Source organism: Ascaphus truei, chromosome 2 (assembly GCF_040206685.1).
Source record: "Ascaphus truei isolate aAscTru1 chromosome 2, aAscTru1.hap1, whole genome shotgun sequence".
Taxonomy (NCBI): Eukaryota; Metazoa; Chordata; class Amphibia; order Anura; family Ascaphidae; genus Ascaphus; species Ascaphus truei.
Window position 1 is genome coordinate 294,879,909 of NC_134484.1, and position 12,550 is coordinate 294,892,458.

A 12,550-nucleotide genomic window follows, 5' to 3' on the forward strand; every position below is an offset into this window, starting at 1 on the left:
TTACATCCCTAAACAATTGACAGTCCATCCCGAACAATTAAACAATTAACTAATTCAAGCCTGGAGCAGAACAATTTAGCATGTGAAAAAATATAAGTACCAACCAGAATACAAAATTTAAAACCAAGGCTAACCCTGACCACAAGCACACAATACAATACCAAGGATTACATCTATCTAATTGTAAAAAAACATTATACTGTACACACATTGAAGCATAGCAGCATGCCAAATTAATTTAAAACACATCAAATCAAGCTTTTAAAATAACAACATTTCTTACCCTGTATGTATATATCTCTCTAGACATATACAGTATACATACATACATACAGTGGCAAGAACTGATATACCACAAATAAATAAATACACATGTTAAATAAAACTTTAAAAAAATTTACAAGCACAATTAAATACATTTCTTTAGTTCACTTACCATTACTTGGCCCCACCGACTCCCGTTGAACAGCTTACTCACGAACCAATCCACCAGGCACAGGAACCCATAAAATAATAAACCATAAAAAAATAAAAATTACACTAAAAATCCAAATCAATCCACGGGTCTTCTATTTGTAATCCATCTTCATCTGTATTCTTCTTTCTTCTATCTTCTTCCGGGCGGGGTCTTCTTCCCGTCTTCGGCCATGCCCTGGCCTTCTTCTGTAGGAGGTCCTTCATCCTCGGCATCTGGCTTCAAAATGAGACGACATAGGCTTTTAAAGGCCTATGACGTCACATTTTCGTCATATGGTTCCCACGGCCCTGATTGGGCCGTGAAAACCATGTGTTTTGGCCGATATAAATAAAAATGATGACGTCACTTAAAGGCAATGAAAGCACAGCCAATCAGAATGGCTTTGCTTCAATTGCCTTTAAGATGACGACATGAAAAGAAACATGGCCGTCCTCACATGGTACGGTTGCCAATCAGAGCGTGGGAACTCCATCCCTACTCTGATTGGCTCTAGTACCATGTGACAAGCTTTCAATGACGTCACATCCGTTCTCCCCCAAGCCTCTGTCACATGGTACTAGAGCCAATCAGAGTAAGAATGGAGTTCCCACGCTCTGGCTACCGTAGCATGTGAGAACGGCCATGTTTCTTTTCATGACGTCATCTTAAAGGCAATTGAAGCAAAGCCACTCTGATTGGCTGTGCTTTAATTGCCTTTAAGTGACGTCATCATTTTTATTTATCTGGATAATAGTTATTTTGCACATTATTGTACTGTAGGTGTTGGGGGGGGGGTGTATGTATTGAATGGATAGGACAGGTTTATTTTTTTTACATTCAGGGTTTGTTCCGTGGTTCTGCGTGGGACCTCCTCAGGTATCTCACGGGTATCAGGCTGGTGGTTCCACGGGTGACACATGCGGGGATGAAGCGGTGGCCTCACATCTGTGGGGGCACCGCGAACCCGTAGTCTGCGGGGATGAAGCGGTGGCCTCACATCTGTGGGGGCACCGCCGACCCATAGGTGCGGGGATGAAGCGGTGGTCCCACTTCTGTGGGGGCACCGCAGACCCGTAGTGAGCACTCGTGAGTTCCCCAGACCCCCGTGGGAACAACCCGAGGCCCCGCAGACACCTGTGGGTCTGACCTGGGGCTCCCAGAAATCCTTGGGCCTACCGTGGGGGACCCAATTGTGACCCACGGTGACCCAAGGAGACCACCTGGGGGCCATGGTGCTGGCGGGACCCACCAGCAGGCCTCCAGAACCTGTTTGAAAAGGGCTGCTGGTACCCTGTAGGTCTGTCAGGTGCCCCGCCAGCCCACCGGGGACTCGCGTGGGGCTGCGTTATGAACCCTGTTTGTAAAAGGATAAATCTTGTATTTTTGGGGGGGCACAGGGGGTGGGTAATGTATTTAATAAATATAATGATGTTTATTGTGGGTCACTGTATTGTTTTTATTGTGGGTACTGGGGGTGGGGGGGGGGTTTCCCCAACGGTATGTGGGTAGGCCTCCCTTGTGGGTAGTGGGTGAGGGTGGTTAGGCCTCACGGGGTGGGGGGTTAGTGTGGGAGGGTATGTAGGCGTCCTGAGTGGTGGGTGAGGGTGGGTTAACCCTTAATGACTGTAGCGGTTAATAACCGCTATGGTGATTAAGGGGTTAGGGGACATTACTTGGATGTTTTAATTTTTGTGTCTGTTTTGCAGCAGCGGAGGGTCCATGGGCAGGATGGGGGGGTTGGGAGGGGGCAACGGTATGTGGGTAGGCCTCCCTTGTGGGTAGTGGGTGAGGGTGGTTAGGCCTCACGGGGTGGGCCATTGGCAGTGAGGCGCTGCATTATATGCACATCGGGATCCCCCTCCCCCTCCCCACATTTACATAAACTGCACTCACAGGAACACAGGCAGGGAGATTTAACAGACAAATTAGGGGGAGGGGGCCTTACACAGATTACAGTCAAGGCAGGGAGATTTAACAGACAAATTAGGGGTAGGGGGCCTTACACAGATTACAGTCAAGGAGGTGGGGTTATAACCAAAAGGGAACAGTTATGTTAAAAATATGTATTTAATGTATTTATTGTTGTTTATGTATTTTAAATACACAGGGAGTGTACTGTATGTTGTTTATTTTAATGTTTATTAGGGGCAAATGTCCCCAATAAACATGCTATTCTGCCTTAACCCTTCATTGCCTTAGCGGCTATCAGCTATGGTAATGAAGCAGCATTTCTGTATTTTAATAATATTGTGCAGGAGCAGGGGGTCCCCTGAGCTTTGATTTGTGGCTCAGGGAACCCCCTGCTCACTGTACAATATTATTAAAAATACATTCATGCCTATAGTATCATTGATGTGCATATACAGTATGTGTATGTTAGGGGTTATAGGAGTTGTTGTTATATATATATATATATATATATATATATATATATATATATATATATATATATATATATTGTGACAAACGGCTTACTCCGGGGCTCCGTCGTTTGTCCGGGACTGTTTAGAACACGGTCTTTTAGGGTAGGTTAAATGATGAGGCGTCACGTACTGTTCCTTTAAACAGGCTATGCCTGGTTTATTCAGTCCCAGGCACTGAGACTGCCACAGTGCATACAACAGAAAACAGATCAAAACAAAAGCTGCTCACCTGAGCGATAACTTAACTTAGATATCCCTGACTCAGGGTTGGAAGTGGCTTTTCCACTTCCAACATCAAAACACGGTACTTTTGCAGTCTTACACAAATGAACAGAAAGATTGAACCTGTTTGGGGAAGAGGCTTCTCCCCTCTGTAGTTCAGCAGCCTTCCAGCCTCCTGGCTCTTGTGGGGAGACCAGAGCAAACAGGAAATCAGTCTTTCATACCTGATTCCTAATTAGCATGACAGGTGACAGAAATCAGGCAGCAGACAAACTCTGGTCTGGATCTCTCATCCCTCAGTTCCAGCGCTTGCCAAACTGTGGGATGGAGTGTATGTATTATAAGGCTGCACTCCCAGGCCAAACAGGATAGAAACTGTCTAGTATCCTGGGAGCCCTATATACGGAATTTATTACCATCCCCTGGTTTCTGTCACAATATATATATATATATTTATTTATTTATATTCATGTATTTATTTATTTATTTAGATTTATTTATTGTGGGGCTGCTGTGTGTAATTTTTTTTATTGTGGGTAGCGGGGGTGGGTGAAGGGGGTATTAGCCCCAACGGTGGTTTGTTAGGGCTTGCGGGGGGGTAGCGGGAGGGGTTAACCCCTTCATGACCGTAGCGGTATTAACTGCTACGGTCGTGAAGGGGTTAAGTGCACCCGCAACCCCCCGCAAGTCCTAAACTCACACCAAGGGCCAAAAACCCCCTTCACCAACCCCCGCTTCCCACAATAAAGCGGGCACGGTGGGTTAACCCCTTCATTGCCTTAGCGGCTATCAGCTATGGTAATGAAGCAGCATTTCTGTATTTTAATTATATTGTGCAGGAGCAGGGGGTCCCCTGAGCTTTGATTTGTGGCTCAGGGAACCCCCTGCTCACTGTACAATATTATTAAAAATACATGCATGCTGCTTCGTTACCATAGCACATAGCCGCAAAGGTAAGGAACGAGTGTTTATTGATATGGGTGTTTTATTCATTCTGTAGATGTGCAGAGGGTCTCCGGAGCGGAACCGCATTGGTTTCAGGTCCGGGGACCCCCTGCTTCCCGAGATACAGGCCCCTTTATGGGGTGCCGGTATCCCTCTGCTTTGTTTACATTCCGCGGTCACGTGATCGGGACCTTTAAATGCACTGGGATACTGGCACCCCATAAAGGGGCCTGTATCTCGGGAAGCAGGGGGTACCCGGGCCTGAAACCAATGCGGTTCAGCTCCAGAGACCCCCTGCACATCTACACTATGAATAAAAATGTATTTTAAATCATTTTTAATGTGCCGATGTTTGCACAGAGAGAGCAGCGGATCTCTCTCTGCTGCAAACACATCTCGCCCCCGCCGGCCTATAGTATCATTGATGTGCATATACAGTATGTGTATGTTATGGTTATAGAGGTTGTTGTTATACAGTATATATATATACTGCATTACAATTCATGAATTTCTGCCATCTGGCGGACACGCGAAGCATTGCAGCCTATTAAATCCTGAACCATTATCAATAAACGCATCAACCGCGCGTCAGCCGGGCATGACCCGTGGCTGGGAATGCAAAAGGAACGCGGCATGCTCCGGGTGAACAGCGTCGCATTCCAGGAACAAGACGGTGATTTGTTAGAATAAAGGCTGCCGCAGCAGTGTATCGATAGTCGAGCGAAAAGTATAAACTGCTGGTGCCTACGTGTATATTACATACTGTAATAGAATAGTTACAACATTAAAACATTCATTATTAAGTGATAACTTTTTTGTTTTGATTTGGACTAACCATTGATATTGTATGATAAGCTTTTGAGAGTTCTAAGCTCTTCCTCAGGTCTAGCTAAAGTGGTGCATATGAAAAAACCAAGATGACAGTCTAAGAAAAGCAGGAATGGTAGAGGAATGGTAAATAAACAAACAGTTGTTTGAATGGGACAGTGAGAATTGTGAAGAACCAAGCAGTCAGCAGTATTGGGAGGGGAGCAGTGGGTGTGGTGAAGGAGGGGGTGAAGTGTGCAAGTATCAGAACTCAAACAGAAATTAGTTAACAGAAAACTTAATGAAATCTAGGATGCACATGTAACGCTCCTTCCCCCGCCCTCTGGGAGATTTGGCCATTACTCGGTGTATGGTGCAAACCTGCTGGCTCACAGTTGATCTGAGTCTCCGCCGATGATGTTGGGGAGAACAGGACAGGTTTCTGGAGTACATTACCATTGCTTATTCCTGGGTACACAGCGCCTCCATCTACTGTAGGCTACAGAAATATGGAGATAATCTCCCACAGAAGAACATATTCCTCTCCCCATCCAGTAAGATCACACTCTAGGCAGGAAGTATAGATTTAACTGGAACAGGTTTATTGGTCCTCTGGAACACCTACAAGCTCATATTGAACCCGCAAAATACCCACAACATATATATAAGCATATAAGTTTCACAGAGGAGTGCTACTGAGCATGGCAATATATATATTTAAAACCAGAGACATAACATAAAACACAGACAAAGCTCAGTGCACATCCAGAAAAAATTATATACGGTACAGTGCCTAAATATACATGTATAAATAACTAATAAATAAAATGGTCTTTTAGTTTAACATTTTGGCCAAATTGTTGTAAGCCCTTGAGCCAACTGCACGGCAGACCACGTTTCAAGGGTCCCTAACACTAGTCTAGATTCTTAATAACCTGTGCATTGCCAGGAAGAATGATTTATAATAAATCTGTCAATATTAGTTGCAAAAGTTTGCTCTTCCCTGCCCCTCTAGCAGGTACAGGAGAAAGGTAATCACTCACTCTTCCCCCAAGGGGAAGAGGAACAGGTAAGGCCAGTTCTCAGGCAATCCTGTGTGACATCTGTCATTCTTAACGGTAGAGACACTGCTAAATTTGGGTGGTGCAACTCCTTAAGTACAGTGGGAGGAAGGTACAAGGTCTGAACCCGTGATTGGGCAGAACACATGCCTTGTCCCACCTCCTCCCTGTCACTCAAGGGAGCTGCCTCTGTGGGGAAAACCCATAATTGGTTCTGACACTGTTTGCTCTTACCAGGGCTTGCATGTCAGGGAGGGCATACTGGTAGCCAAACCAGGCATGGTTACACACACAAGGGTACAAGTCCATGCAACATCACATGTTACAAACGTTAAAAAAAAAAACATATATGTGAATATCTCGCAGCCAGTCACACAAATAGAATGTTCAATATTAAAGTACTGTACTGCTTCCCATACAAGAATGTGGTATACAGTATATGATTCAATGCAGCAAGGATGTGACCAAGGATGCTACATTGGTGTATTGGATACACAATTAAACATCATGAAAAATATACTGTACTGCACATCAGTGTGACATCAATTCTCACAACTAGATAATTCTATAAATGGATCTTAAAATGTTGATCCTAAAATGGATGTTTTAAGCACCCAAGAACAAAAAAAATTTTGAACTCAAAATGATTATGCACCCTGAAACAAAAAAAGAGGACTTATTGATTTTGGGTTTCTAACATATTGTCAGAAATGTATTCTCTCGCTTTCTCTCTTTCTCTCTGTGATGGAGCGGCCTTGTCGTTATGGTCAGAAACGAGCTTACACACCACTTTCTGGCAATGAAAAGTGCTTTATTTCCCTTACCAGGGAAGCAGGTTGTAGTTGCACAGAGAATAAAACAATGAAAGTAAATGGCATAAGTCTGCAACAAAAACAATAGTCCTTAGTTCTAGGTACACAAAGGGAGTTCAGGCTCTCCCCTCAGCCAGACTCTCTGCAACCTGTTTCCTCACAGGTTGAGAGCAAAATGACAGCCTGGAAGAAATCTTCTGTCTTCCTTTTAAACCTCCCCTTTCCAATCAGCTAGCAGACCCTACCAGCTAGAGTGTGGTTCTTTTCGTCTGCTAAAGTGAGATAATTTTTTTTAACCTCTTGTATACTCCCTCACTCTCTTTCTTTCTCTTTCTTTCTCTCTCTTTCTTTCTCTCTCTCTTTCTCTCTCATCCCCCTCCCAGTGCTGCTGGAACCTTATTTGGTTACCTTGGTTATCTTAGTTTTTGCATCTGGTGTTAAACTTAGAAATATTTGTAAATCAGTGTTGCTTGACCTGGGGAATAGAGTAATGCAGACAGTTGGAGTTTAGTGAGTTTAGTTTTTCGATGTATTTGATCAGTGATCTGATTTCTGTGTTATAAATCTTTTTCGGTTGATATTGCTTACCTTCTTATGGAAGCTTACCTTCTTAGTACCTTAGGCCATGTTCTGTGAAACCACTTAATTGTGCTGGAGAATATTTTTTTCCCCATTCATTTCAATGGAGATGTTCCTTCTTCCAGCACTGGGAAGTGGCTTCACAAGATATTGACATGGTTGTTTATTTGAAAGTGTGTACTAATTGTTTCTGATTTACATATGCTAGTTTAGCAACAAATTCAGCTGGTTGAAGATGAGTATTACTGATAACTATAACTTTTATTCTCTGTGACGGTAGGGGTAACTGATCTCACAAAATAAGCTACCCCTAAAACCGTGTGTAACTCGCCACCTATGTAAGCTCATATGGCCGGCACATTTTGTATGTTGTCCTCCTTCCAGATTTCAGTGATTATGCTCTTTCCTGGAATGGGTTACATTTGTATTTATTGTGGGGGAACAGGGAATGTACATGCTTTGTATTTAAAGCACTTTATTCACTGTAAATTGTATTCCCCCAGCTAGCCAGTGAAGTGTTGTGATTTATGTTTGATAATTTCTATGCAAGCAGACTTGATAACTCACTTAGCCGAATTGCTTGCATCAAAATGCCGGATCCAGCAAAGTGTGGGAGCTGCTAGGTGTTAGGTACTTGGTGAGCGGGGAATTGCGGACAATCAGGTCTGGGGATGGGCTCTCAGCGGGGAGAGCCTTTGTTCCTCGCAGACTCTGAGGCGCCTACCCAGCTGACGGTATAAGGCTGGCCAGGGGTAGCCGTTGCCGAGACGGAGCCTGTAGGCGCGGTTTCCATTGGCCAGTTCGAACTTTCCGCTTGCCAGCAGCTCCATCATCACGGGGTGGTCCTGAGTACCTAGGCACGCCCCCTCCTCTGACAGGTTCAGCTGGACGAGCCCCCGACTGGAGATTGGCTGCACCATCTCCATCCATGCTCTGATTAGCTGGCAGCTCCTTCATAGAAAAGATAGCTACCAAGGGCTATGTAAGGCGCGCTGCCGATCAGACCAGGCTATCTCTGTAGTTTGACGGAGACCCGAGTGGCGGGGTTTTCGAACGTGCTATTGTAAGAATAGCACGCTGAGGAGCCAGGACGTGAAGCGGACAGGGTAAGCCTACTGAAGCAGACCCCTGCACCTAGTCAAGGTTAGAGTCTTTCCCCCTGGTCCCTCAGTTGTTTAGTGTACTCTGTAATAGTGTATTTTGTATATCTGCTGGCTTGCCAGAATTAACCCTTTTTATTCAACAACCGTGTCCCGTCTGGTGATAGTGATCCCGGTGTTAAAAGTGCTGGTCTCCCGTGACATTATCCTTTTTATCAGCATTGTTTTTTTTTTTTTTAAATTAACCACAGGCCTACTCTGAACTATTGCAACTGGACTAACAAGGCTATTTCTTTTGACTTGAATAATGCAAATGCCTGCGTCTTCTTGTTTATTTCTCCCCCTCCTGTAGCTGTATATTTAGCCACGTTTGGATTGGTTTCTTCTTCATTAATTACTCAAGTGTAAGTGTACCATCTAACAATGTTTGAAAGATTTAGCTTTGAAACGTTTTTAGTTAATTTATCTGATTTCTTTCAGATACAGCATTTCAACACTCAAGTCAGAAATCTCTTTAGCGTTCTGAACTATGAGCGTAGCAGAACTTCCAGCTTGGTGGGCTCCTCTGTATTTGGTTTGGATGATATCTATAAGACTTGGAGGCGATTTGTGCTCGAGGTTCAAGAATCAAAAGCTGAAAAAGCCAAATTTTATTTTGTGAAGGTATGTCCAGCTAGCTGGTATTTTTCTGCAAGACATTGTTTACTTTGTATGTCAAAAAGAATATGCCTGTAGAAGACATCTCTTGACTCCTGAATTGTCCATGAAAAAATACTTGATTCATTATTCTTTTGGAGCTATATTGCATGATAGTTGGTATTGTTACTTTTTAAGGAGTCCACATAAAAAAATCAATAAAAGCTATCTTGTCAATGCCTTTGAGTCAAAAGTAAATTTCCTACATGAGTCCTAGCAGATAAAATTAGTTAATTAATACATTTACGTATCTGGAATAGACCCCATAAAAACATACAATTATCTTATGTTATACAATGAATAAACTACAGACACAGATTCTGGGTAATGACATGCAAATGAGCGCACTGGATGCAATATTTTTTTAAAACAACATTTCCATGGTGAATGCTTTATATGTATGTAAAAAAAAAAATAACAATTATAATCTCCATCTATTATCTTTTGGTGATGTGGCTGTTTGCAGTCCTTAAACCCCACAGGGAAATTGTAGTTTCTGGTCAGGTCTTTGTTTGACTTCTAATGATATGATTATGTTTGCAAAATAATTATGATAAGAAGCTGCTACTGTATGCTTCAATCCAGTGTTTCCACAGAAATGCAAACATATTTCTTTACATAGTAAAACCGTTACCTTGAGCGGGAGGGATTCCTTTTTAAATAAGGCACACACAATGATTTTTACTTACTAGGTTGTACTGCCTCTTTCAAACTGTAATCTTACAGAATATGCCCTTTTCCTTTTTTGAGGATGGGTCTCAATTATCTTAAACTAGAAGATTTCGGCGGAGCCTGGGAGCTGTGGTGCATGGATGCTTGATAACTGAGCTCCAGCCCGTCAGTGCAAACAATTAACTAAATATCTGCATTTTTGGCACGAAAATTTACAAAAAGACACCCTCAAGTATCTGAACAGCGGGGGATGCCGCTGACCACAAGAAGGGGCAGAAAAGTCACTTCAGTAGCAAGCTACTTCCATAAAACCCCTTGCAAGTCCCCTGCAGCAATGGCGACGGGTGGGAAAAACAAGGAGAGCAGGAACAAGGACAGACCTCCCCCCCAATTGCCCAACGACGAGACGGACATGCATGGACACAGAACCGGGGGCTAACAGACAACCCTCAGGAGCTGGAGACCAGGAGTGGGCCAGGGTTAAGGACATAAAAGAATTATGTGGGGAGATGAGGACATTTTTCAAGTCTGAACTATGGGCCCTGCGCAAAGATCTGGACGCCCTGGGAGAACGGACCAACACATTGGAGGTAAAATCAGACGAAACTATATCAGCCCTGCAGCAAACTAAAGCTGAGTCCGCCTCCCTGTCAGCCCAGGTGCGGGAGATGGGGGAACAGTTGGAAGACTCCGACAACAGGGACAGGAGAAACAACCTCTGTATCGGGGGTGCCGGATGCTGTAACAGACCCAGAGGACTTCATCACACGCTGGGTTGAACACCTAATCCCAGACGGATCTGAAACAGATAGACACCTGGATAGGTGCCATAGGGCGCTCCGTTCCTGCCCCCAACAAGGGGACCCCCCCAGAGACATTATTGTCCGTTTCCATTTTTTTAAAACGAAGGAAACCATATCCCAAAATACCAGGAACCAAAAGTATACTGAATTTGACGAGGTCCAGTTTCAAGTATTTCAAGATTTTTGGCCAGGAGGAGGAATTTATGGCCGGTCACAAAAGCGCTGCGGGACAACACCATAAAGTATCGCTGGCTGTTCCCCTTCACTCTGCTTGTGATAAAAAGTGGCACACCACATACCTTAAGAAGACCAGAGGATGGTGATGCTTTTCTGCGCAGGTTGGGACTTGAGCGGTCTTCGGGGTCCCCTGGGTCCTCCCCACGTGCTTCCTCAAGGGGGGGGGAGGCTCCGGTGACGACCTGGAGAAGGGTTGGTTCCGTGGCCACCCCCCACCAAAGCTAAAAGCTAAAGATTAATACACGTCAGCCAAACCTGTAACATACCCCGATGGCCAAAAAAGACACTCCTGGGATGCTGAGCTACCCCTGACTCGCCTAGATAAGACATCACTACAGCCCCAATCGGAAGGCCCAGAACGCAGACGGACCGCCGGGAGGCGTCGTCATGGACGTACCTGGCGATCCGTCACGGATTTTGGAAGGGCGGCCATCTTCCCTCCTTCCTTCTGGGCTGAGCGGGAACCTCAGAGGAGTGGCGCGGACCCGATGGTTGCGCCTCCGACACGATCGGCAGCCACCTCCAAGATGGAGGCCACCCCCCTTCTTCCGGTCCCGCCCCCTCTGCTTCCGGCATCCAGCGCGGGCATGGACGGGATGTGCCTGGCGATATGCCGCGGACTCTGGAGGGGCGGCCGTCTTCCCTCCTGGGCTGAGCGGGTGCCTCCGAGGAGAGGCGCGGGCCTGCTGGCCGCGCTTCCGACAGCCACCTCCAAGATGGCGGCCTCCCCTCTTCCGGTCCTGCCCCCTCCGCTTCCTGCGTTGGCACGGGCGGGCACGGACACGTGCATGCGCACGAAGTCACGGACGGACGGCGCTCGAGGGGGGGAGAGAGACAAGAAGGCAGGAGGGGAGGGGGGGAGAGAGACAAGAAGGAGGGGAGGGGGGGAGAGAGACAAGAAGGAGGGGAGGGGGGAGAGAGACAAGAAGGAGGGGAGGGAGGAGAGAGACAAGAAGGAGGGGAGGGGGGAGAGAGACAAGAAGGAGGGGAGGGGGGAGAGAGACAAGAAGGAGGGGAGGGGGGGGGAGAGACAAGAAGGCAGGAGGGGGGGGAGAGAGACAAGAAGACAGGAGGGGAGAGAGAGACAAGAAGGCAGGAGGGGGGAGAGACAAGAAGGTAGGAGGAGGGGGGAGAGACAAGGAGGGGGGCAGAGACAAGAAGGCAGGAGGGTGGGGAGACAAGAAGGGAGGGGGGGAGACAAGAAGTGAGGGGGGGGGAGAGACAGGAAGGCGGGGGGGGGGACAAAAGGGCTGCAGAATACAATCAAATCAGACCGAGAGGTTTGGGGGACGGATGCTAGGCGGAGTTCAAGTTAGCCACAGGTTAGGATGTAGTTAGGCTTAACACAGAAATGTCATATAGGGGTAAAGGTTAAGGTATGCAAGATTCAGAGGGGAGGTTTAGAAGTGGGATTTCTCACGCACCCCTATAGTTACTCACGATACCCCTCTGAATGTTTTCCCTTGATATAAGTCGTTTGAGGTGTTTGTAAAAGTTTTTATTATCTACAAAAGTTATTAGTTGATGTATTGCTGGTACAAATTTATATAAATAATGCTTTAGGATGCGCTGGCGGGGACTACCCCCGCTGCAGGCTTCTCCTATCTCGACCCGTTTCCCGGTAATGGGCCATATTCCAGTCCCTAGGAGGCTGGTCCCTCAGGACACAGACAAGTCCACCGTTACGGACGGTCTGCCAGGCCATACCTATGGGCATAAGGATCTCTCTGGGTCCA

The 12,550-nt window shown here is 45.9% G+C and overlaps 1 protein-coding gene across 8 annotated transcripts in view; it reads left to right on the forward strand.

Moving 5' to 3' along the window:
- The window catches only part of TERT (telomerase reverse transcriptase), a 505,909-nt gene that overhangs the window by 246,881 nt on the left and 246,478 nt on the right, over window positions 1–12,550 (forward strand). For 7 of the 8 annotated variants that reach the window (XM_075586351.1, XM_075586357.1, XM_075586358.1 and 4 more), the window contains exon 5: window positions 8,887–9,069. The exons of the other annotated variant lie outside the window; for it this stretch is intronic. In XM_075586351.1, coding sequence (XP_075442466.1) covers window positions 8,887–9,069 — 183 coding nt within the window. The remainder of the gene's footprint in view (window positions 1–8,886; window positions 9,070–12,550) is intronic. 8 annotated transcript variants of the gene reach the window in all.